This window comes from Callionymus lyra, chromosome 7 (genome assembly GCF_982586985.1).
Source record: "Callionymus lyra chromosome 7, fCalLyr1.hap1.1, whole genome shotgun sequence".
NCBI classification, from domain to species: Eukaryota; Metazoa; Chordata; class Actinopteri; order Syngnathiformes; family Callionymidae; genus Callionymus; species Callionymus lyra.
The window spans coordinates 20194502-20221130 of record NC_141824.1 but is presented as its reverse complement, the minus strand read 5'-3'; the positions used below and the strand labels follow the sequence as shown (position 1 = coordinate 20221130).

General features: G+C 43.3%; 2 protein-coding genes across 2 annotated transcripts in view; both read right to left on the bottom strand.

The window, feature by feature from the left end:
* On the bottom strand, positions 1 to 11307 carry LOC148075557 (uncharacterized). Its single transcript, XM_087796257.1, has 6 exons — positions 11143 to 11307; positions 7329 to 9632; positions 5282 to 5433; positions 3075 to 3181; positions 1847 to 1964; positions 1 to 1709 (listed from the first exon to the last, which is right to left on the bottom strand). Exons 2-6 carry the CDS (start codon positions 9364 to 9366, stop codon positions 1578 to 1580), a joined length of 2547 nt encoding a protein of 848 aa, XP_087652383.1. The 5' UTR covers positions 9367 to 9632; positions 11143 to 11307; the 3' UTR covers positions 1 to 1577.
* Positions 11308 to 12607: 1300 nt separating this feature from the next.
* The window catches only part of prx (periaxin), a 31682-nt gene continuing 17660 nt past the window's right edge, over positions 12608 to 26629 (bottom strand). The window contains exons 9-11 of the mRNA XM_087796298.1: positions 24595 to 25874; positions 14205 to 23955; positions 12608 to 13665 (exon numbers count right to left, since the gene is read on the bottom strand). Coding sequence (XP_087652424.1) covers positions 13391 to 13665; positions 14205 to 23955; positions 24595 to 25874 — 11306 coding nt within the window. The 3' untranslated portion in view covers positions 12608 to 13390. The remainder of the gene's footprint in view (positions 13666 to 14204; positions 23956 to 24594; positions 25875 to 26629) is intronic.

The window sequence follows — 26629 nt, the reverse complement described above, 5'->3', positions numbered from 1 at the left end:
TCTGCAGTATCAATTTATTTCACCAGTTGCCGTGAGCGACAGCTGCGTCTGATCAGAAAATACTTTCTCGTCAGGACTTTGTACAATCGGGAAACACGACCGAGGAAATGAACGAGTGAAGTCAAACGTGTTTTTCTCCAGGTGAGTTCGCGACGTCTCGTCCAACTGGAAGACAGTTCTGTTGATCTAAGGTAAGGAATGTTTGAGGAAAAACATGCAAGTGAAGCAACAGAAGAACAAAAAGGATGAGACGGTTGTCCGTGTCCAGTGATGTGAGACGTCCAGTGTTGACCGACGAAACACTGACCTGCAGTTACAGAGCAGTCCAACCACATGAAGAATTGAGTGTTGCAGCCGCTGAGCAGCCATGTTTGTTATGCCACAGGAGCACCTGTGGTCACGTGACCTTGTGTGTGTCATGTGATCGTCGACTGTTCTGAAGTTGATCACGCGATGAGTGTCGTCCATATGGCACTTAGATCTCCATGCACAGGTTTGTCACGATTTCTGATCAAAGATTTGAGGTTTCTTATTTTTTTCTACCTTTGGTTCTACCTTCTCCAACACTCAAGCCTAGAGGGCGCTGTGGTCCAGTGACATGGTAATCCAGGACATCAGGTGTGTACATTGATGCCAGAAATGTACTTTAAATCCTTTTTTTTTACTTGCTTTTACACTTATTTTTGGCACTTTCGAGAAAAACAAGCAGCTTTTTTCAAAAGTTGACTCAAGCACACATGTTCAACTCATGGCCTGAGGGTCAGAACAAGCCTGCGCACTAACTGAGGGGACACACACACACACACACACACACACACACACACACACACACACACACACACACACACACACACACACACACACACACACACACACACACACACACACACACACACACACACACACACACACACACACACACACACACAGATACACAACCATTCACACACACAGACAGTTACGGACTGAGGGAGAAAATACTTTCAAAACTGTGAGGCGATCACGCCTTCACTACGCCACCGTGTTCCCCCCAAAAATGAAACTCTTGAAGCCTGTAAACCAGAGGTCTCTTCTAGAAAGGCACTCAGAGAGCGCATACCTCTGCCAAAGGAGCTCCTTCGATATGACCTTATAAAAGGCATGGCATAAATCTAACCAATAAAATAATAATTTCTAACGGGTTGATGAGGCCTTAGGATACAGCATCAACTGTGTCTTGATACATTACGATGCACTTTCAAAGACCACTAGACGGCACTAGTTCTACGATGCCAGGTTTCATTAAATCATGAATAAGAAGTGAAACAGTCGAGTGACATCATCCGTTATCGTCAAAACAAGAGCGACATGTGGCTCTTCTAAGGAAAGGTTCCCCTAAGGGTTCACCACTGGGTGGGAGTCAAGGGGCAGACCGACATCCTCCAAGTCACTGACTAGTGGTTGACGCTTGTAACTGCAGGCCAGTGGTGGAAAAATGGATAAAAAGTAAGTGATGAACAAGTTGGCACAGGTGTCGTTAAGAAAAAGTCTGCCGTGGTCACGTGATCGAGTCCAGAGATGACGTCCAGCGACGTCTGTCACTCCGCGTTGTTCCTGCTGTGGTCGTACGACAGGCGTCGCTTAGAGGCCGCCATCTGAGCGCTCCGATTGGCTGACGACAGGCCGGGGGAGGGGCGGCGGTTCGCCGGCCACGGAGCAGGTCTGCTGTCCTGTGAGAGAGACAAACATAGATGATCCGGCGAGTCGTCATGTGACCACAGGTCAAATCTCTTAAGGTAATCCCAGATAACACCTGCCCTCTAGTGGCCGCTGAGAGTCTTCACAGCGTTCGTGGGGTTGCACTCACCGGCGGCGGCGGCGTCTCCATCTCCAGCGTCTTCAGCAGCAGCTCATGTGAGGCGCCGCTCGCTCGCTTGTTTCTCTGGACGATCATCTTGTTCAAGTCGTGGAAACTGTCCAGGAGCCTGAAGGTGAGAGAAATAGAAAGTATTGTTTAAATAGAAAAATACATTTCCAGAAGAAAATGAAGCGTGAATGCTGACTATAGTAGTGGAATAAGTATTAGTAGTAGCATTAGTATTGGAATTTGTAGTTAAAGTAGAAGAAGTGGAATTAGTGGTAAAATTAGAAGTAGTAGAAGATTAAAGTAGTAGTAGAATTAGTAGTAAAAGTAGAAGTAGTATTAGTAGTGGGAGTAGTAGTGGAATTAGTATTAGTAGTAGTATTAGAAGTAGTAGTGGAATTAGTAGTTAAAGTAGAAGAAGTTGAATTAGTAGTAAAACTAAAGTAGTAGTAGAACTAGTAGTAAAAGTACAAGTAGTATTAGTAGTGGAAGTAGTAGTGGAATTAGTAGTTAATGTAGAAGAAGTGGAATCAGTAGTACACATAGAAATAGTAGGAAAGTAAAAGTAGTTGTAGAATTAGTAGTAAAAGTAGATGTAGTAGTAGAAGTAGTAGTGGAATAAGTATTAAAATTAGAAGAAGTAAAAAAAATTAAAGTAGTAGTAGAACTAGTAGTTAAAGTAGAAGTAGTATTAGTAGTGGAATAAGTAGTTGATGTAGAAGAAGTGGAATTAGTAGTATACGTAGAAATAGTAGAAAAGTAAAAGTAGTTGTGGAATTAGTAGTAAAAGTAGATGTAGTAGTAGTATTAGTAGTAGAAGTAGTAGTGGAAGTAATAGTGGAATAAGTAGTAAAATTAGAAGTAGTAAAACACATAAAGAAGTAGTAGTAGAAGTAGTAGTAAAATGAGAAGTAGTATTAGTAGTGGTATTAGTAGTTAATGTAGAAGAAGTGGAATTAGTAGTAAACGTAGAAATAGAAGAAAAGTAAAAGTAGTAGTAGTAAAAGTAGATGTAGTAGTAGAAGTATAAAAAGTAGGTCAAAGTGGAAGGAGTTGAAACCTGAGTTTTCCCCATTGAAATGAATGGGGTAGAAAAAGAGGAATAAAAGAAAGAGTGGAAGAGATAAAAGAAAGATAGAACATAGTCCGCCCTCAATTGTGTGACTGCTTCCCAGCATTCACGCAATACCTTCAGGTGTCTCAGTCTATAATTCTTAGTAATAAGTCTCACCGCTTGTGTTGTCCGGCGCTGCCTCGCAGGATCTGAGTCAGAGAAGGAACGAGGTCATCGTCGCTGAGTCTGGGCAGCGAGGGGAAGGCTTCAGTGAAGACACTCTCCTGGGGGGGAAATAAACAACTGCCGTTACCATGACGACTATCAACACAACGTCAGAGAGACAAAACAGCGACACCTGGTGGTGGTTCTTTGAAAATCATGAGGTCAGTCAGGATGAAAGATAAATATGACAAATAACGATTTTAAAATAGACAAATATGATTGATGGACGTCACAGAGAAGTGAGGAGTTACATTCGTTGGATACACATTTTGAATAATATTGTTAAAGCGTTGAGTACCATGAGAAGCCCAGTAGGTGGCGCTTTGTACACGTTTTATTAGGAGATAATTGGTTAAAGGTGTGCTCTGAACAACAGAATTACGTGACCGCCACGTCTCGTATTTTTAACTGTTTTTATTGAAATAAAACTGTCAAAGTTTTGTATTCATTTTTTTTGTATTTTATTAAACTTCATAATGAAAAAAAGGAGCCTTTTTGTTGTCGTCATTGGGACATATCAGAATCAGAAATTTTTATTTCCAGTGTTGCAAATACTACATAGGGTGTGTTCTGGTGGCAATACAGAATACAAATAATACACATTCATAACAAAACAAACCAGCCGCAGATTAACAAAGATAACACACATTCGATTTTTCCCAGGAACAACTATTAAAAAACACTTAAAAAATTATATAAAGGAAAAGATGAAGTGACATAAATAAACAAACAAGTCCAATTATGTTTGTAATAATAACAATACTTGTAAATTAAATAATTTTAATAAAATAAAGGGAATTACACTAATTCAAATAAACAAATCTAAGACAATTTCAATAAATCATTACATTTCCAAATCTATATTTATTATACAAATGCCATTTAAAGATACCTGCTGTAAAAGTGAATCATTATATACATATAATAAGTATTTTAATATTTAGTTTTTACTATTGAATATATTTAATGAATTCATGTCATGATGATTGACATTTACATGATAATATATCTTCATAGCGTCGTTCATAACATGCCTCCTCCCTGAACGTCTCCTACTGATTAAATAAACAGTGTTTAAAAGGCTCTTATCTCACGCAGAATCTTCTCCTCCGTTTGGTCCTAACTCAGTTACCGGTCCAGTGGGAGTCACTTCCTGCCCCCGACAGGCCACATTAAGAAGATCTGACGCTGAAGTGAGTTACTTAATTCCAGCAGAGATAAAAGCAGCTGCGTTACCATGGTGATTCCAACTGAGGACATGATGATTCCTCCTAAATCATACCGAGATGAAACGCTCGCTGAGGAGAGTTTGAGGCGACTGAAGGAGCTCATGTCGTCCAAAGCAGATTTAGAACTAGACCGATAAACTCCTTCACTTAATGTAAGCGACGAGTACTGGAACATAAAAGCACTCAGAGAGTGCAGACCTTCTCAAAATAATCTTTTAAACAAACATGTGTGACCTACATTTGTTTTATCTAAATAATTCCAAACCTTTTTTAGCATTTTAATTATCTCTAGCAATAACACTTTGCTCAACCTGACAGCAGGGGGCAGCAGTGCTACAGAAGAACGGGTTTTTGGACTGTTCAAATCATATTCTTTTTATTTATTGATTTATTTATCAAGTCAAATTATGTGGCAAAAATGAGTTCTTGAATAATTTAATATTATGTTATTTTGTGTCTGTATATTCACATCAAGATCTATAGATGAAAAACAACATTCAATATTGTGCCGTAGGTCAAATATAGGTCACGACCTTTGCTCTTCACTATCAGCGCCGACAACCTCTCCAGGCTCGCTGGTTTCATCCCTGTGGACGTGCTCGGAATGAACATCCCAAAATACTCCCGCTGATGTTTTTATCGCGGTTATCGATCGTGTGTCTGGGGAGCACGTCCACACTGACAGTATTTAGTGCCCACAGGTAGTGTTGTCATGGCAACACATCTTGTCCCATCACGACGAAATGTGGACAAAAAGTTTTTGTATTTTAGTACCAAGAAAAAGAGGCCTACTTTCTGTCAAATCTGTCATGATATAAGACTTCAGCTTTTATTTGTAAAATTGTGAGAAACTGGACGAACCAGCTGTAATGACAGTAAATGCTGGTTTAAGCATGGCTGCTCTGACCATATAAGGACTTCCACACTCACCAGGTTCTGGCTCCGCCCCTTTTTACCCTCCTCCGCCGGCCACCACTGTCCAGAAGCGAGTCCACGTTCCTCCGCCGTCGGAAACGCAGTCCAGGAGTCGTCGGCAAGAGAAGAACTCTGCGTCCAGTCGGGCGTCCACTTCGAGGACTCGTCTGTGAGAGCGGACACAGGTTTAGAACATATGTTGATGCACCTGACAACACAAGGTCCGGTTACTGTCGCCATTATATTGACGGAACCACCTTGATGTTCAAACAGCCAAAATAAAACAGTACGATCAGCAAAAAAACTAAAATTAGGAACTGATAAGATAAGATGTTTGTGTATTAGCATCTATATCAAAGCGCTATGTGACCCTGGTCTAGAAAGGTGCTATATAAATAGACATTATTATTATTATTATTATTATATATATAGACTTTAGACTTTCTTTTATTGTCATTGCACAGAAAACACAGCAGTGAAACTGGCAACGAAATTTCATCGCTCTGCAACCGTTAAAAAACACAGCAGAGAGATGTACATATAAAACGTATAAATATAAATATTAATTAAGTTAAAAATAGTGCAATAATAAATAAATAACATTATTGCATATAATAATTCATGTTTATAAAGTTTAAATACAAATAAGTTAACAATAGTGATATATTTCACTATATATTCCATTGTATGCCAACGATGTGTGTGTCTCTTATCTTTTAGAGACTTTTCAAAGGTGTGAGTTTTAGCATTATTTATATAAAAAAAGGGAGACATTTTGTTCCTTGTGTTTTACTTGTTTTCACTAATAAACATGTACATCTGTTCCATAGACTTAAAGTACATGGACAGGTACTGGCCCCCGGATCGGGGTCTTTAGATCGCTGCCTTTAACCACATTTTAAATGATCATGAAGGTTTATTTTGACTACTAAGATTCAAACCCCATCTGAACTCGAAGAAACAGAGCTTTGCACTTATACAACAATCATTACGGTAGCACAGCAATTTACGAAAGTTAGCTTAGCTCGCCTCTCAGTACTTTGAATCCTGAACGATCATGTGATTCAAATAAATGAAACTGTATCATGTCCATACATAATAACGGTATAGAAACACTGAATGCACACAGCTGTGGTGCTGAGTTCACCAGGAGGGATTGTGACGAAGAGAGAGAAGAAGTTTGGAGCGAGTTTTAAAATGTTTACCGAGTTAGAAAATAGATTTTGTTGCAGGTGAGTTGAAGGTAGTTTTGAGGGTCACTGCCTTGATAGTGTGTATTCAAATAAAAGACCGTGAATGAAATGAGAATCAGGTTTAACATTTTATCCGCCTCTGTCCCATGTCCTCCCCCCAAAACTCTATAGTATAAAACGGTCTCCACCTGTGATAAAAGCAAGTATGGCTGCCGGGGTGAGGGGTGACCCAGCCGGCAGGTGCTTAAATGTGACGCACAAATTTCTTTTTCACCCACTGACCCACAAGTTATAACCACAGCTGATTATTGGCGACTCAGCGGAGGATCGGTTTGGGAATCCAGGTCAAGCTAGAGCCGCTAACGTGACGCTAACGTCCAGCGACAAGCCTCTCACTGCAGCAGCACCAGGGGTTGTTGCCTCGGAAGAGACTTTTATAGTGAGCTGGAGATTCATAAGAACTCATGATTCTTGTGATTATTACAATAAATAAGTGATTTATTTGTATTTTAAAAACTTGAAGAGTGTTTCTGACAATGTGGTTACATTTTATTGTTTATTCTCAACATTTAATTGTTAACATTTTCCACCTTTTTTTGTTTATTGAACTTTAAGGATTTCAGGGCAACTTCATCTCAGCTTTAGCTTCACTTTCCTTTTCCTCAACAACCTCAACTTCTGACTGAGAGTTCAGGCGTTGTTAGGAAACACAAGTTTGTTTGTGTGGTTTAAGAAATGTTCGAGTCACATGGTTTGAAAAGAAACATCCATTCTCATCACAAACACTAGTATGTGATTCTATTTGATCCACATCTATTCCATCTGTCCGTCAAAGTCTTCTTAAAGGTCAGAAAGAAAAAAAAACTCACCGACAACTTGATCTGCGGGGGTGGTCTCGGGGCGGCCTCTCTCCGACTCCGCCTGCATGAAGACCCCAAACTCATCTTCTTCTTCTTCTTCTTCGTCCCGCTCCTCCTCCTCAACCAGCTTCTCCTGCAGGTTCTCCAGCTCTCCAGTGTGTCTCTCGCTCCCCTCCTGGGCTCCTCGGCCCGTCTTGTCGACCCCCCTCTTCACCTCCTTCACCTCCTCCTCCTCCTCATGGGGCGGGCTGGTTGCCATGACTCCCAGGGGAGCTGGATTAGCGGGCGAGTGCAGGAGATCAGCAACATTACTGTGTCGTTCTGTACTCTGGAACTTTTCCCTGCAGGTGCCTCTTTCCTCTCCTCTGGTCCTGTCCTTAGACCTCCTCTGCTGCTCCTCCTCCTCCTGACACGTCTGATCCACATCCTCATCATCATCACCATCTCTGCTTCCCCTCTGTTCCTCCACCAGCTCTACACCCCCTCTTTCTAGCTCAGCACAGTGTCTCCAGATCTCCTCTGGGTTTCCCTGCCCTTGAGGAAACTCTGATCTCATCTCCTCCTTCATTGGTTCCCTTGTGAGGTCCGACACGTTCTCCCATCCTTCATCTGGTTCCTGCTCTTCTAGCCGCAGATTAGTGTGACTTTCAAAGCGGCAGGTGCTGCCCTCTGCAGGGGTGGAGGGTACCTGCCTCAGCGAGGGATCAGAGAGTTCATTTTCAGCCTGCTCCGGCACAGGAGGAATGCTAAGATCTCCAGCTTCTTTCATTTCACTTCCTACAGTTTGTGTTGTTCTGCTCATGTCACATAGGGACGCCTCGAGATTCAAAAGACCAGATTCCTGAGACTCACAGCAGGGTCTTTCCATCACTTCTTCTCGGGAACTTCCCACGTCGAGTCTGGATCTAGAGGAGCCGCTCGGGTCCGGCTCGTCCTTTGGCTCATTGCAAAAGTCTTCACATCCAGAATGACGGTGAACGAGATGTTTTGTGACCTCTAGGCTCTTAGCATCTTCGGTTTGAGTCTTCTGGTGGACATCACAAAGTCTTTCTTCAACCATTTCAAGCTCCTCCCTGTCCTCCTGGCTGGCATCGGTGTAGGTGCCCACAGCAAGACCTTCAGCAGGATCCTCCTCAGGAGTGACTTCACCAGCTTGCGGCTTCATGACTTCTGAGTCCGGGTCATCTACAGTTTGCGTCTTCTGATGGTCCTCGGGGCGACTCTGCTGGAGATCCACGTCATGTTTCGGCGTGGGCGGACGTGATGAAGAACTAAAGTCTTCACTCTTTTCAAAGTTCAGAATTCCTTTTCTCGGAGCTTCCTCCGGACTTCTCTGAGATCCAGACTCGCAGTGGGATGGCGGACTCGCTCCTTCCTGTCCTCCTTTGTCCGGCTCTTCCTGCCTCACTGGGTCGTCGCGGCGCCTCAGTCCTGCCGTGTTGCAGGACTTCCGCCATCTCCGTCCCGAGCGCACTCGGACACGGGTCGCCCCAGTCTGCAGCTGAACCCCCGGGTCTCGCCGTCCCGCTTCCTTGCTTCCTCCCGTCTTCCCTCTCAGCCATCCGCTGACGGCGCTGGCCGGCCCGCCGGACCCGGGTTTGGCCGTCGAGTACAGGCAGCTTCCCTTCTCCGTCCTCAGGAAAAGACACTGGGTTTGAGTTTTCCCGTTTCCCTCGGAGGTCTTCAGGGTCGCCACGGTGACCAGAGCGCCGATCCCGGACTGCCTGGCGTCCAGTCCGAGCGGGAGCCCGTACCCCATGTTGCCCCACTCTCCGCTGAGGTAGACGTCAGCGGGTCGGGGGAGGGGGCTCTTCTGTGGTGGAGGTGGTAAGGGGGCCTGGCCTCCCACAGGCTTCCTGCGGTTCTTGGAGCACAGCGCCCAGGCCCGCAGACCCCTGATGAGCGGGAGGTCCCCCAGCTCCAGTCGGCCCTGGAAAGGGAGCGCCACCCTGGAGCACTTCTGCAGCATCTCCCGCGTCGAGCCCGACAGGCACGGGTAGTTGTTGTTGTTATTCTGCTGGAGCATGCTGCTGGTTCTGGGCCTCATCTATGATTTATGGTTCCGTCCGAACGCTTCTCTATCATGAAGCGGGTCGTCAGCCTGAGTCCGATCTCCTGCTCGACAGATGAAAGTCTTTCACTTCCCCGCAGAACTCCTCTCTTATTCATCGACTGTAGGAGGAGAAAGCATCCGACATGTCGGTCTGGTCCTGAAGACGAGCGTCTGCGGAGTCGATAACAAGAAGTCTGTTTTCCTCCAGCCTCACTGACAGCATCTTCAAAGGCCTCTAATTATCGACTCACAACAACAACCTGCAGGAGAAACAGAAACCAGAATGAGACTTCTTCTCCACAAATAAAGCCGTGAAGGGTCACATGACCTGGACATGTCAATTAACGCCCAATAAATCAAACCACGCGCTTTCTGAGGTTTTTACAGAAACTCAATTATAATTTGTGCAGAGCTATCGTCAACGAGTTTGACTCTATTTAGCACTCGGAGAAAATATGTAATAAATAATTATCAATTTAATGTTTATCCTGATGATGAGGAAACTATTTTTTACGGGTTCAAGAGCTTCTCATTTAAGACTCAAGAGTGCCACAGAGTTTTAACTAGGGGTATGTATTGGCAAGCGTCTGGTGACATGATACATATCACAATATAGTATATGATATACTGCGATACTGTAGGAAAAAGTATATATTTGTAGTATTGTCGAGTACTTGACTCTGGTGTTGCAGAATTTACAGACCACATGACTCTTGTCGAAGTCGTAACTGCTTTCATTTGTTTTGAAACCAAAATAAGTCCAAACATCAGCTTTAAAATCTGCAACTGTATCCTCTTGTCCTCAGTCATCGCTAGGATTCCGTCAATGTGAATATTTGCATGCAGTTGTAAATTAAAATCTAAATAATTGTATGTTATACAGAGACTATGGACATTTTAACTACAAAATAAATATTGTAAAAATAAAACATTATCTGAAAGACAAAGAAACAACAATAATAATTAATTTAAATATGAATAAAGTGCTGGTAAAAGTCAATACAGTATCATGAAAAAAAAATTATAAAGAATAATAAGTATTGGCAACAATAAGTTAATTTTCTCTTGTGAATCATGGAAACAGGAAGTAGTGTCACCAGGACAGGAAGTAGCAAAATATTGCCTGGAACAAATGTAGGCCAAATTGTCTGAATTTGGGGGAGTCGCCAGAACAGGAAGTAGCAAAATGTTGCAGAACCCCAAAAACAAAACAAAAGAATAACAATTAAGTTAAAAATTAGCAATGCTAGTATACACATAAAGTGATGTCATCAGCAGGCGACAGTATGGACACAGGGTCACAAAAGCACAACAATATATATGGAGCGTCACCATCAATGCACAGATGCATCCGTGAGAGACTCAGACTAGAGCTCATCTAAGAGATCACAGTGGCATCAGATCAGGGATGAGTCATCTGACACTTGAGGTGACCCTTCCATGTCGGGTTCCTTTCCTGTGACCCCTTAAACAAACTCAATGAACAGAGCGTCACTCTGGCTGAGGAACGTGTGGTTCTCGCTCAGGTGCACACGTCCCTCTGATGGATCAACACGGTACAGGTGAGCTGAGGGGGGTCGTCGTGAGTGGGGGGGGGGGGGGGGGGGGGTCAAAGTCGTGTTTGGATCGTTACACCCACGCAGGCCGCGGAAGCAGGCGCGTGTTCAGGTTCACGATCATCACCGGAATCCACGATCAAACCCGTCGTTGCTTCTTCCACACGATCCGGTTCTAGACCTGTAACCTCGAGAACATTTGACGGACGCTCACCTCCTCCTGAGGGTCTCCATCACGGGTCCAGGTCCAGCTCTCCGAACCCGCCGGGCTCACCGGGCTGCTGCGCACATGACCGGAGAAATAAAGAGGTGTTGATGGTTCAGATCCTCGCCAGTTTCTCGTCAGCTCATCCGGCGACACCGCATCTCTGCTGCAGCATCTTCCCGCAGTCGCCTGGAGCCGCTGATGACGACACGCCAGTGGACCAGCAGCCCACTCACGAGTATGGCGGCAGAACAGTGCCACGCAGGCGCCGTGTATCACAGAAGATTAATGCCACAGCACATTTTTTAATACTACTTTTCAAATCCATTATAATCACTGACTGATATTTGTGTATTTATTTTTAGTTTTTATTATTTAATTTTATATATCGCTCCTTTTCCTTAACACTTTATACTGAATGCTGCCTGCGAAGCTGGAATTTATAACTTCATTTTATTATATTTCATCTTTTTAATTTATTTTTTATTTTTGTGGGCATTTCTTAACCTGGGTTACATTGACCCAGAGAAAACACAATGGATACCAGAAACACATTTGTTTTCAAGCCTTCGGGTCACCTTTACCCAGGGTTAAATAAATAATACAATATGAAAATATAGTACGGAAGTAAGTAATTTTTATTTCTGGAAGATCATTCCAAAGCTTAGGAGCTAGTGTTTTTCTTTATAATATTAACGTATTTTATCCGCAATTTCTCAAATCTTGAGCGACAGACTGGCGTCCTATCCAGGGTGTCCCCTGCCTCTCGCCCTATGATTCTGGGATAGGCTCCAGTCTCCCCGCGACCCCAGGATAAAGCGGTTGTCAATGAATGAATGTATTAAATTAAGCTCATGTCTGTATTTACACTTATAGATATTCTTAAATACAAAATTTAAACCCTTTTTCTTTTTGTCTGTGCTACTTCTTCAACATCTCATTGAGGCTATAGCTTTCTTCATCCCTTCTTTCTTTCTCTGTGAAATATATTACAACTATAAATTGCTTACTTTAACACTGAGTAATGTTTTTCTGTTTGGATCAGTTTCATAATCGAGAAAATCAATATAACTTTTACTTTCGTGTTAAAGTTCTTTTCTCGCACAGATGTAACTGAATCTCTGCACGTTTGTCCTTGAAGTGCAGAATCACTACGACTGTAGTCGCGTCCTCCCGCCACACTGGAGCACTGTTTACCCTCCATACTCATCTAATCTCCCATCACACACTCGACCTGGCAGTCTACGTCACACAGCATCACACACACACAGCATCACACACACATACACACACACACACATACAATGCGAAGACGTCATAGTTGGACACAGTTTCCTTCCGGAGCCATTACATTATGACCAGCTCACTCGTTCATTCGGCGCCCGTTTCCTGGTCTGCAGTGGTCAGTACACGTGCTGGAAATGTGATGAGATTCAAAGACACGAGGAAACCTTCAAGTCTGGGAAGCTTTTTTTTTTTTTAATTCACAAAACATGTTGTTCATAACAGTCGTTTCCCAATTCGACAGAAACACTGAAAACCCTCGTTTCAACACAATCAAAGACTCCAGTTATGATCCATGCTACCGAGCGCGTCACTACTCGCCGTCCAGCGTTAAAACCGAAATCATGAAAACTGTCTGATCACACGTCCGGTGTACAAAGCAAGTCACGCAAAAGTAGAAGCACTTTCCTCCCCTAAATCATCGGCTCTCAACTCAGTCGCGATCTAAAAAATTATGGATACGATTTCATGCTAAACAATAACAAAATGTGGTTCTAAAAATCATAAATTAGCAGCGGTTTAAAGCCGAAGTCTCTGAGAGCAATTTGAAACCAGAAAGGTTGCAGGTTTGATCCCAACAGCATAAGAGAGCATCGCTCGTGAGCGGCGTCGAGTGTAAAACTACAGTCAAACCTGGTGAAAAGAAGTCACATGACAAGACCACCCGCAATAGGAACATCATCACTGAAGTTTCTCTTGTATTTACACGATTAATTCGGCCTGTGATGAGAATAGAAGGTGGTGAGTATGAAAATAAAGACTCCAGCATTTTTCAAACAAAGTATTTAGGACTACACTACACATCTCACGGGCAGTTACAAAAATAATCACGTTTAAAACGATATTTATATAATGACTCTTCTGCTGTTTCTCTCGCAGCAAAAGAAAAAAAGAAAAAAAGGATCAAACAAGTGTCGCGTGTTCAAAGTACAAAAACACAGCAACCCCAAAGAAAAACATGGAAACAGCATCTCTAGAAATCTGTCACCTGGGTCACTTTGGTGGTGGAAGATTCACCTGTTCGTGTTTCCGTGGTAACCACCTGCCGCGTGATTCTGGTGGTCTTGGTCGACGTGGTGAGTGACCCTTCCTCCGTGGAGGACACCTGCCGCTCTGTGGACGTTTCCTGGGTGGCAAAGTCCATCCCTGAGGCGTGAACGCAGTAAGACCCGGAGACGTCCACGTCACCGCCAACTTCCCCCCGATGATGGGCCCGCGGAGATCCCTCCGGAGTTATCTGAAGGAAGCCTGGTAGTGTAGAGGGGGAGGGAAAAGAAGAGAAGAAGAGGAGGTGAAGTATATTCTTTGTATTTATAGTCAATTTTCTTTCAGCCTTAATAAGATCAAATACAAATATGTTTATTTAACATTTAAAAATCATTTGTGAAATATTTTTTGAAAAAATGAAAGAGAAAAGCTACATAGGAGACAATGAATAAAGTTCATTTATCTATCTATGTACTATTGTCTTTCTCCAGGAATTCTTATTTCCACCAAGAGGATCATGTGATCATCTGCTTTAATGGTTTAACATCAATGAAATGTTAATAAAATAGTGAAAATGGGACGAGAACAAGATGATAACAGTTTGGTAGTTTTCCGGATAACCATCTGAATCAATGACTCTTTTGAAGGATCTGTCGCTTCAGGTGAGATAGCAATTGCTTCTTTTAAAACTTGAACAGTCAGGCCAACAACTAGTCAAAATTAGAGTCCCTTTTCCAAATCAGATTCCAAATGTATTGACTTTTACGGAGGTTCAGGAAACTAGCATGCCTCATCCTTACCTTTGGAGTGTGGCTTGAGTGTGAATTTGGGGACTTTAAACCAGGCAGAAGACTCCCCTTCGTCAGTTTTGCTCTCTACTTCAGTCCAAGTTTGAAACCCTGATGAACTGATGGTAAATTCACAAGGAGACTCTGAGCTGTCCCTGTCTAGCATGTCAGTCCTGGCATGAGATGATACCAGGCCCTGAGGACGTTCTCCACCTAAGGCCACCGAAGTTACTTTGCTTGTGCTGACTGTTGGTCCTTCAGCAGATTTCCCTTCCAATGACTCCACATTCGCAAACATCTCTGCCTCCTTTTTTGGTGAACCTATCCTACCATAGGGAGAAGTTAACTCCACCTTTGGGAGCTTGACTTTTCCACTTATTTGTCCCTTATTGTCCTGAGGAAGAAATGAAGGATCAAAGTCTTGATCTTTGACACCAAGACCAGAAGATTGTGTGCTGGAAAATAACGTCTTCCCCTTATGTCCATCCCAAACGTGCACTTTCTTTTCCGTCTTCTCAAAGGTTGTGCTTGTGCTTATTCTTGATGCCTTTACCGTCATTTCCCCACTTGCACTTGTTGTCTCCTCCGATGTTGGATTCACCAATACAAAAACAGCTTTCTTTACCTTTGGGATTTTAGGTCCTTCATACAAAAAATCTGGCCCTTGAATATCCAACCTTTTTTCAGGAGAGGCGAGAGAAGGCAATGGTATGCCAAACTTGGGTATTTTGATTTTTTTCTCCATGCCTTTAGGTGCATCGTCGTCATCTATTGAAGTTACAATATCAAAGTCTATGTCTGGAATTTGGGGGATTTGGGAACCAACACTTGCAGATGGCAGCTCACGCTCTGTCGTTGGTACTATGGTAGCTGAGCCTGGTTTGATTGTTGTACTTGTAATGGGTTGTAATGATCCTTTATCACGATCATGGACCTCTGAGTTTCCATTTTGCCCTGAGTTTGATCGACAAGAGATTTCAATACCTTTCTCAATATTTGGTGTTTCAGTAGTGACAGTTGGCTTTTTTGGCATCTTGAATTTTGCTCCCTTACCTTTAGCGCCTTTTCCTTTATTTTTTGTTTCTGTGGCATGGAGCTCTGTGTCTTTCTTTTGGCCTTTCCCTCCCTTCCCTCTTTGAAGTCCCAATTCTAGTTCTACAGGTTGAAGAACTGAAATTGCGTCCATGTGTAAATCAGACACATTTGTACCTTTACTTTTTGGAAGTATAATGTCTACCTTTGGCATTTTAAATGTACTACTGTCCATCACTATTTCTTCCTGATGGGCTATTACTTTGGATTTTCCTTTAGGGAGTAATAAATCAACTTTGGGCAACTTGTAGAGTGCTCCTTCTTCATCTGGATCAATCATTTCATATGTCAAGGAAATGTTTGAATCCGGCTTTTTTCCTTTAGGAAGTGAAATACCAACTGAAGGCATATTAACATGTGGCATCCTGAACGTTGCTCCTTTTACTTCCTCTTCCGGAGTTTCAAAATGTCCTTTCTGTATAGAAATGTCAGACTTTGGCAAAAGCACCTCACTCTCTGGACATTTACTTGGTGATATTGAGAACTCAACAGAGGGCATTTTAACTTTACCTCCTAGAGATGGGCCTTTTGGGGACACCTGAAAATGTGAAGACTTTACTTTGTACTTTGAGTTATCTTCAACTGTAGATTGTGGAGATATTTGAGGACTACTAATGTTGCATGTTACTTTGGAATCAGCATTAGGACTTAAACAAATAGAGGGTGATTTAAGTTGGGGATTAGGGTTAGGTAGATCAAAGCTTCCACCTGAAGATGGTCGACTGCCACCTGCTTTTAGGAGTTCAACTTCGACATCATCAACTTTCGGTTTAGTGAGACCAAAGTCAAGATTTACCTTGGGAGCAGAAATATCAACCTTTGGAAATTTGATGTTGGACATTTGACCAATATCTACCGAAGGCATGTGAAACTTGCCCCCTTTATGACCTGACCTTTCAAATTCCCCTTCGGCTTTTACTTTGGAGATGGACATTTCAACATCAAATTTATCCCTGTTATTACTTTTGACTTCAGGCCCTTTGACATCAAGTCCCCCCTCTAGCTTTCCTTTTGGAAATGATATATCAACAGATGGCATGTCTACTTCTCCTTTATCATCCGGCCAATGCAAATTTGCATCAATTGTTGGAGAATTTATCTTTGGCAGGGACAGATCGATTTTAGGCATTTTAAACTTTCCACCTTTAATCTCAGGGGTGTCAACATCAATGTCTCCTTCGAATTTTCCTTTGGGAAGTGATAAATCTACACTAGGAATATCAATCTTTCCTTTAACACTGGGCCCTTCCAAATTGGCGTCAATACTTGGAAGGTTAACTTTGGGCAAAGAAACATCAAACTTAGGCATTTTGAATTTACCCCCCTTTATCTTAGGACCTTCAACATCAATGTCTCCTTCAATCTTTCCTTTGGGTAGTGAAACATCGACAGATGGCATACTGATCTTTCCGCTTTTCAGATCTGGACCCTGAAGGTTGATGTCTAGCTCTGGTGATTTGATTTTGGGACCCGAAATATCAAGAGTTGGCATGTTAAAGTCTCCCCGTTTCATCTCTGGGCCTTCAAGATTAATTCCAGGTCCTTTGCCTTTCACCTTGGGAAGAGAGATATCCACAGAAGGTAGATGGAACTTTCCTCCTTTACCAGATGTTCCTTCGATTTCAATGTCCCCGCCAGCTTTTCCTTTGGGGAGGGAAATGTCTAGGTCTGGCATCTCAATCTTAGGTCCTTTGAAGTCTGGGCCTTTAATTTTGAAGTCTCCCTCAGGTAGCTTCACTTTGGGCATGTTGACATCAAATGTAGGCATCTTAAATCTGCCCCCCTTGACCTCTGGAACTTCAACGTCTAGTCCTCCTTCAAGCTTTCCTTTTGGAAGGGATACGTCAACGGATGGCATGTCCACTTTACCCTTAACCTCAGGTCCCTGCAAATTGGCATCAAATGTGGGGAAGTTGACCTTGGGCAGGGTCAGATCCACTTTAGGCATTTTGAACTTTCCTCCTTTAATGTCAGGGGTGTCAACGTCAATGTCTCCTTCAAATTTCGCTTTTGGAAGTGACACATCTACACTAGGAACATCAATCTTTCCTTTAACACTGGGCCCTTCCAAATTGGCGTCAATACTTGGAAGGTTAACTTTGGGCAAAGAAACATCAAACTTAGGCATTTTGAATTTCCCTCCCTTTATCTTAGGACCTTCAACATCAATGTCTCCATCAATCTTTCCTTTGGGTAGTGAAACATCGACAGATGGCATACTGATCTTACCGCTTTTCAGATCTGGACCCTGAAGGTTGATGTCTAGCTCTGGTGATTTGATTTTGGGTCCCGAAATATCAAGAGTTGGCATGTTGAAGTCTCCCCCTTTTATCTCTGGGCCTTCAAGATTAATTCCAGGTCCTTTGCCTTTCACCTTGGGAAGAGAGATATCCACAGAAGGTAGATGGAACTTTCCTCCTTTACCAGATGGTCCTTCGATTTCAATGTCCCCGCCAGCTTTTCCTTTGGGGAGGGAAATGTCTAGGTCTGGCATCTCAATCTTAGGTCCTTTGAAGTCTGGGCCTTTAATTTTGAAGTCTCCCTCAGGTAGCTTCACTTTGGGCATGTTGACATCAAATGTAGGCATCTTAAATCTGCCCCCCTTGACCTCTGGACCTTCAACGTCTAGTCCTCCTTCGAGCTTTCCTTTTGGAAGGGATACGTCAACGGATGGCAGGTCCACTTTACCCTTAACCTCAGGACCCTGCAAATTGGCATCAAATGTGGGGAAGTTGACCTTGGGCAGGGTCAAATCCACTTTAGGCATTTTGAACTTTCCTCCTTTAATGTCAGGGGTGTCAACGTCAATGTCTCCTTCAAATTTCCCTTTTGGAAGTGACACATCTACACTAGGAACATCAATCTTTCCTTTAACACTGGGCCCTTCCAAATTGGCGTCAATACTTGGAAGGTTAACTTTGGGCATAGAAACATCAAACTTTGGCATTTTGAATTTCCCTCCCTTTATCTTCGGACCTTCAACATCAATGTCTCCTTCAATCTTTCCTTTTGGTAGTGAAACATCGACAGATGGCATACTGATCTTTCCGCTTTTCAGATCTGGACCCTGAAGGTTGATGTCTAGCTCTGGTGATTTGATTTTGGGTCCCGAAATATCAAGAGTTGGCATGTTAAAGTCTCCCCCTTTTATCTCTGGGCCTTCAAGATTAATTCCAGGTCCTTTGCCTTTCACCTTGGGAAGAGAGATATCCACAGAAGGTAGATGGAACTTTCCTCCTTTACCAGATGGTCCTTCGATTTCAATGTCCCCGCCAGCTTTTCCTTTGGGGAGGGAAATGTCTAGGTCTGGCATCTCAATCTTAGGTCCTTTGAAGTCTGGGCCTTTAATTTTGAAGTCTCCCTCAGGTAGCTTCACTTTGGGCATGTTGACATCAAATGTAGGCATCTTAAATCTGCCCCCCTTGACCTCTGGAACTTCAACGTCTAGTCCTCCTTCAAGCTTTCCTTTTGGAAGGGATACGTCAACGGATGGCATGTCCACTTTACCCTTAACCTCAGGTCCCTGCAAATTGGCATCAAATGTGGGGAAGTTGACCTTGGGCAGGGTCAGATCCACTTTAGGCATTTTGAACTTTCCTCCTTTAATGTCAGGGGTGTCAACGTCAATGTCTCCTTCAAATTTCGCTTTTGGAAGTGACACATCTACACTAGGAACATCAATCTTTCCTTTAACACTGGGCCCTTCCAAATTGGCGTCAATACTTGGAAGGTTAACTTTGGGCAAAGAAACATCAAACTTAGGCATTTTGAATTTCCCTCCCTTTATCTTAGGACCTTCAACATCAATGTCTCCATCAATCTTTCCTTTGGGTAGTGAAACATCGACAGATGGCATACTGATCTTTCCGCTTTTCAGATCTGGACCCTGAAGGTTGATGTCTAGCTCTGGTGATTTGATTTTGGGTCCCGAAATATCAAGAGTTGGCATGTTGAAGTCTCCCCCTTTTATCTCTGGGCCTTCAAGATTAATTCCAGGTCCTTTGCCTTTCACCTTGGGAAGAGAGATATCCACAGAAGGTAGATGGAACTTTCCTCCTTTACCAGATGGTCCTTCGATTTCAATGTCCCCGCCAGCTTTTCCTTTGGGGAGGGAAATGTCTAGGTCTGGCATCTCAATCTTAGGTCCTTTGAAGTCTGGGCCTTTAATTTTGAAGTCTCCCTCAGGTAGCTTCACTTTGGGCATGTTGACATCAAATGTAGGCATCTTAAATCTGCCCCCCTTGACCTCTGGACCTTCAACGTCTAGTCCTCCTTCGAGCTTTCCTTTTGGAAGGGATACGTCAACGGATGGCAGGTCCACTTTACCCTTAACCTCAGGACCCTGCAAATTGGCATCAAATGTGGGGAAGTTGACCTTGGGCAGGGTCAAATCCACTTTAGGCACTTTGAACTTTCCTCCTTTAATGTCAGGGGTGTCAACGTCAATGTCTCCTTCAAATTTCCCTTTTGGAAGTGACACATCTACACTAGGAACATCAATCTTTCCTTTAACACTGGGCCCTTCCAAATTGGCGTCAATACTTGGAAGCTTAACTTTGGGCAAAGAAACATCAAACTTAGGCATTTTGAATTTCCCTCCCTTTATCTTAGGACCTTCAACATCAATGTCTCCTTCAATCTTTCCTTTGGGTAGTGAAACATCGACAGATGGCATACTGATCTTTCCGCTTTTCAGATCTGGACCCTGAAGGTTGATGTCTAGCTCTGGTGATTTGATTTTGGGTCCCGAAATATCAAGAGTTGGCATGTTAAAGTCTCCCCCTTTTATCTCTGGGCCTTCAAGATTAATTCCAGGTCCTTTGCCTTTCACCTTGGGAAGAGAGATATCCACAGAAGGTAGATGGAACTTTCCTCCTTTACCAGATGGTCCTTCGATTTCAATGTCCCCGCCAGCTTTTCCTTTGGGGAGGGAAATGTCTAGGTCTGGCATCTCAATCTTAGGTCCTTTGAAGTCTGGGCCTTTAATTTTGAAGTCTCCCTCAGGTAGCTTCACTTTTGGCATGTTGACATCAAATGTAGGCATCTTAAATCTGCCCCCCTTGACCTCTGGACCTTCAACGTCTAGTCCTCCTTCGAGCTTTCCTTTTGGAAGGGATACGTCAACGGATGGCATGTCCACTTTACCCTTAACCTCAGGTCCCTGCAAATTGGCATCAATTGTTGGGAATTTGACCTTGGGCAGGGTCAGATCCACTTTAGGCATTTTGAACTTTCCTCCTTTAATCTCAGGGGTGTCAACGTCAATGTCTCCTTCAAATGTACCTTTTGGAAGTGACACATCTACACTAGGAACATCAATCTTTCCTTTAACACTGGGCCCTTCCAAATTGGCGTCAATACTTGGAAGGTTAACTTTGGGCAAAGAAACATCAAACTTAGGCATTTTGAATTTCCCTCCCTTTATCTTAGGACCTTCAACATCAATGTCTCCATCAATCTTTCCTTTGGGTAGTGAAACATCGACAGATGGCATACTGATCTTACCGCTTTTCAGATCTGGACCCTGAAGGTTGATGTCTAGCTCTGGTGATTTGATTTTGGGTCCCGAAATATCAAGAGTTGGCATGTTGAAGTCTCCCCCTTTTATCTCTGGGCCTTCAAGATTAATTCCAGGTCCTTTGCCTTTCACCTTGGGAAGAGAGATATCCACAGAAGGTAGATGGAACTTTCCTCCTTTACCAGATGGTCCTTCGATTTCAATGTCCCCGCCAGCTTTTCCTTTGGGGAGGGAAATGTCTAGGTCTGGCATCTCAATCTTAGGTCCTTTGAAGTCTGGGCCTTTAATTTTGAAGTCTCCCTCGGGTAGCTTCACTTTGGGCATGTTGACATCAAATGTAGGCATCTTAAATCTGCCCCCCTTGACCTCTGGACCTTCAACGTCTAGTCCTCCTTCGAGCTTTCCTTTTGGAAGGGATACGTCAACGGATGGCATGTCCACTTTACCCTTAATCTCAGGTCCTTGCAAATTGGCATCAAATGTGGGGAAGTTGACCTTGGGCAGGGTCAGATCAACTTTAGGCATTTTGAACTTTCCTCCTTTAATCTCAGGGGTGTCAACGTCAATGTCTCCTTCAAATTTCCCTTTTGGAAGTGACACAACTACACTAGGAACATCAATCTTTCCTTTAACACTGGGCCCTTCCAAATTGGCATCAATACTTGGAAGCTTAACTTTGGGCAAAGAAACATCAAACTTAGGCATTTTGAATTTCCCTCCCTTTATCTTAGGACCTTCAACATCAATGTCTCCTTCAATCTTTCCTTTGGGTAGTGAAACATCGACAGATGGCATACTGATCTTTCCGCTTTTCAGATCTGGACCCTGAAGGTTGATGTCTAGCTCTGGTGATTTGATTTTGGGTCCCGAAATATCAAGAGTTGGCATGTTAAAGTCTCCCCCTTTTATCTCTGGGCCTTCAAGATTTATTCCATGTCCTTTGCCTTTCACCTTGGGAAGAGAGATATCCACAGAAGGTAGATGGAACTTTCCTCCTTTACCAGATGGTCCTTCGATTTCAATGTCCCCGCCAGCTTTTCCTTTGGGGAGGGAAATGTCTAGGTCTGGCATCTCAATCTTAGGTCCTTTGAAGTCTGGGCCTTTAATTTTGAAGTCTCCCTCAGGTAGCTTCACTTTGGGCATGTTGACATCAAATGTAGGCATCTTAAATCTGCCCCCCTTGACCTCTGGACCTTCAACGTCTAGTCCTCCTTCGAGCTTTCCTTTTGGAAGGGATACGTCAACGGATGGCATGTCCACTTTACCCTTAACCTCAGGTCCCTGCAAATTGGCATCAATTGTTGGGAATTTGACCTTGGGCAGGGTCAGATCCACTTTAGGCATTTTGAACTTTCCTCCTTTAATCTCAGGGGTGTCAACGTCAATGTCTCCTTCAAATTTCGCTTTTGGAAGTGACACATCTACACTAGGAACATCAATCTTTCCTTTAACACTGGGCCCTTCCAAATTGGCGTCAATACTTGGAAGGTTAACTTTGGGCAAAGAAACATCAAACTTAGGCATTTTGAATTTCCCTCCCTTTATCTTAGGACCTTCAACGTCAATGTCTCCTTCAATCTTTCCTTTGGGTAGTGAAACATCGACAGATGGCATACTGATCTTTCCGCTTTTCAGATCTGGACCCTGAAGGTTGATGTCTAGTTCTGGGGATTTGATTTTGGGACCCGAAATATCAAGAGTTGGCATGTTAAAGTCTCCCCCTTTTATCTCTGGGCCTTCAAGATTAATTCCAGGTCCTTTGCCTTTCACCTTGGGAAGAGAGATATCCACAGAAGGTAGATGGAACTTTCCTCCTTTACCAGATGTTCCTTCGATTTCAATGTCCCCGCCAGCTTTTCCTTTGGGGAGGGAAATGTCTAGGTCTGGCATCTCAATCTTAGGTCCTTTGAAATCTGGGCCTTTAATTTTGAAGTCTCCCTCAGGTAGCTTCACTTTGGGCATGTTGACATCAAATGTAGGCATCTTAAATCTGCCCCCCTTGACCTCTGGACCTTCAACGTCTAGTCCTCCTTCGAGCTTTCCTTTTGGAAGGGATACGTCAACGGATGGCATGTCCACTTTACCCTTAATCTCAGGTCCTTGCAAATTGGCATCAAATGTGGGGAAGTTGACCTTGGGCAGGGTCAGATCAACTTTAGGCATTTTGAACTTTCCTCCTTTAATCTCAGGGGTGTCAACGTCAATGTCTCCTTCAAATTTCCCTTTTGGAAGTGACACATCTACACTAGGAACATCAATCTTTCCTTTAACACTGGGCCCTTCCAAATTGGCATCAATACTTGGAAGGTTAACTTTGGGCAAAGAAACATCAAACTTAGGCATTTTGAATTTCCCTCCCTTTATCTTAGGACCTTCAACATCAATGTCTCCTTCAATCTTTCCTTTGGGTAGTGAAACATCGACAGATGGCATACTGATCTTTCCGCTTTTCAGATCTGGACCCTGAAGGTTGATGTCTAGCTCTGGTGATTTGATTTTGGGACCCGAAATATCAAGAGTTGGCATGTTAAAGTCTCCCCCTTTTATCTCTGGGCCTTCAAGATTAATTCCAGGTCCTTTGCCTTTCACCTTGGGAAGAGAGATATCCACAGAAGGTAGATGGAACTTTCCTCCTTTACCAGATGGTCCTTCGATTTCAATGTCCCCACCAGCTTTTCCTTTGGGGAGGGAAATGTCTAGGTCTGGCATCTCAATCTTAGGTCCTTTGAAGTCTGGGCCTTTAATTTTGAAGTCTCCCTCAGGTAGCTTCACTTTGGGCATGTTGACATCAAATGTAGGAATCTTAAATCTGCCCCCCTTGACCTCTGGACCTTCAACATCTAGTCCTCCTTCAAGCTTTCCTTCTGGAAGGGATACGTCAACAGATGGCATATCCACTTTACCCTTAACCTCAGGTCCCTGCAAATTGGCATCAAATGTGGGGAAGTTGACCTTGGGCAGGGTCAGATCAAATTTAGGCATTTTGAACTTTCCTCCTTTAATCTCAGGGGTGTCAAAGTCAATGTCTCCTTTAAATTTCCCTTTTGGAAGCGACACATCTACACTAGGAACATCAATCTTTTCTTTAACACTAGGCCCTTCCAAATTGGCGTCAATACTTGGAAGGTTAACTTTGGGCAAAGAAACATCAAACTTAGGCATTTTGAATTTCCCTCCCTTTATCTTAGGACCTTCAACATCAATGTCTCCTTCAATCTTTCCTTTGGGTAGTGAAACATCGACAGATGGCATACTGATCTTACCGCTTTTCAGATTTGGACCCTGAAGGTTGATGTCTAGCTCTGGTGATTTGATTTTGGGACCCGAAATATCAAGAGTTGGCATGTTAAAGTCTCCCCCTTTTATCTCTGGGCCTTCAAGATTAATTCCAGGTCCCTTGCCTTTCACCTTGGGAAGAGAGATATCCAGAGAAGGTAGATGGAACTTTCCTCCTTTACCAGATGGTCCTTCGATTTCAATGTCCCCGCCAGCTTTTCCTTTGGGCAGGGAAATGTCTAGGTCTGGCATCTCAATCTTAGGTCCTTTGAAGTCTGGGCCTTTAATTTTGAAGTCTCCCTCAGGTAGTTTCACTTTGGGCATGTTGACATCAAATGTAGGCATCTTAAATCTGCCCCCCTTGACCTCTGGACCTTCAACGTCTAGTCCTCCTTCGAGCTTTCCTTTTGGAAGGGATACGTCAATGGATGGCAAGTCCACTTTACCCTTAACCTCAGGACCCTGCAAATTGGCATCAATTGTGGGGAAGTTGACCTTGGGCAGGGTCAGATCAACTTTAGGCATTTTGAACTTTCCTCCTTTAATCTCAGGGGTGTCAAAGTCAATGTCTCCTTCAAATTTCCCTTTTGGAAGTGACACATCTACACTAGGAACATCAATCTTTCCTTTAACACTGGGCCCTTCCAAATTGGCGTCAATACTTGGAAGGTTAACTTTGGGCATAGAAACATCAAACTTTGGCATTTTGAATTTCCCTCCCTTTATCTTCGGACCTTCAACATCAATGTCTCCTTCAATCTTTCCTTTTGGTAGTGAAACATCGACAGATGGCATACTGATCTTTCCGCTTTTCAGATCTGGACCCTGAAGGTTTATGTCTAGCTCTGGTGATTTGATTTTGGGACCCGAAATATCAAGGGTTGGCATGTTAAAGTCTCCCCCTTTTATCTCTGGGCCTTCAAGATTAATTCCAGGTCCTTTGCCTTTCACCTTGGGAAGAGAGATATCCACAGATGGTAGATGGAACTTTCCTCCTTTACCAGATGGTCCTTTGATTTCAATGTCCCCACCAGCTTTTCCTTTGGGGAGGGAAATGTCTAGGTCTGGCATCTCAATCTTAGGTCCTTTGAAGTCTGGGCCTTTAATTTTGAAGTCTCCCTCAGGTAGCTTCACTTTGGGCATGTTGACATCAAATGTAGGCATCTTAAATCTGCCCCCCTTGACCTCTGGACCTTCAACATCTAGTCCTCCTTCAAGCTTTCCTTTTGGAAGGGATACGTCAACGGTTGGCATGTCCACTTTACCCTTAACCTCAGGTCCCTGCAAATTGGCATCAAATGTGGGGAAGTTGACCTTGGGCAGGGTCAGATCAACTTTAGGCATTTTGAACTTTCCTCCTTTAATCTCAGGGGTGTCAAAGTCAATGTCTCCTTCAAATTTCCCTTTTGGAAGTGACACATCTACACTAGGAACATCAATCTTTCCTTTAACACTGGGCCCTTCCAATTTGGCGTCAATACTTGGAAGGTTAACTTTGGGCAAAGAAACATCAAATTTAGGCATTTTGAATATCCCTCCCTTTATCTTAGGACCTTCAACATCAATGTCTCCTTCAATCTTTCCTTTGGGTAGTGAAACATCGACAGATGGCATACTGATCTTTCCGCTTTTCAGATCTGGACACTGAAGGTTGATGTCTAGCTCTGGTGATTTGATTTTGGGTCCCGAAATATCAAGAGTTGGCATGTTAAAGTCTCCTCCTTTTATCTCTGGGCCTTCAAGATTAATTCCAGGTCCTTTGCCTTTCACCTTGGGAAGAGAGATATCCACAGAAGGTAGATGGAACTTTCCTCCTTTACCAGATGGTCCTTCGATTTCAATGTCCCCGCCAGCTTTTCCTTTGGGGAAGGAAATGTCTAGGTCTGGCATCTCAATCTTAGGTCCTTTGAAGTCTGGGCCTTTAATTTTGAAGTCTCCCTCAGGTAGCTTCACTTTGGGCATGTTGACATCAAATGTAGGCATCTTAAATTTCCCCCCCTTGACCTCTGGCCCTTCAACGTCTAGTCCTCCTTCGAGCTTTCCTTTTGGAAGGGATACGTCAACAGATGGCATGTCCACTTTACCCTTAACCTCAGGTCCCTGCAAATTGGCATCAATTGTTGGGAAGTTGACCTTGGGCAGGGTCAGATCAACTTTAGGCATTTTGAACTTTCCTCCTTTAATGTCAGGGGTGTCAACGTCAATGTCTCCTTCAAATTTCCCTTTTGGAAGTGACACATCTACACTAGGAACATCAATCTTTCCTTTAATACTGGGCCCTTCCAAATTGGTGTCAATACTTGGAAGCTTAACTTTGGGCAAAGAAACATCAAATTTAGGCATTTTGAATTTCCCTCCCTTTATCTTAGGACCTTCAACATCAATGTCTCCTTCAATCTTTCCTTTGGGTAGTGAAACATCGACAGATGGCATACTGATCTTTCCGCTTTTCAGATCTGGACCCTGAAGGTTGATGTCTAGCTCTGGTGATTTGATTTTGGGACCCGAAATATCAAGGGTTGGCATGTGAAAGTCTCCCCCTTTTATCTCT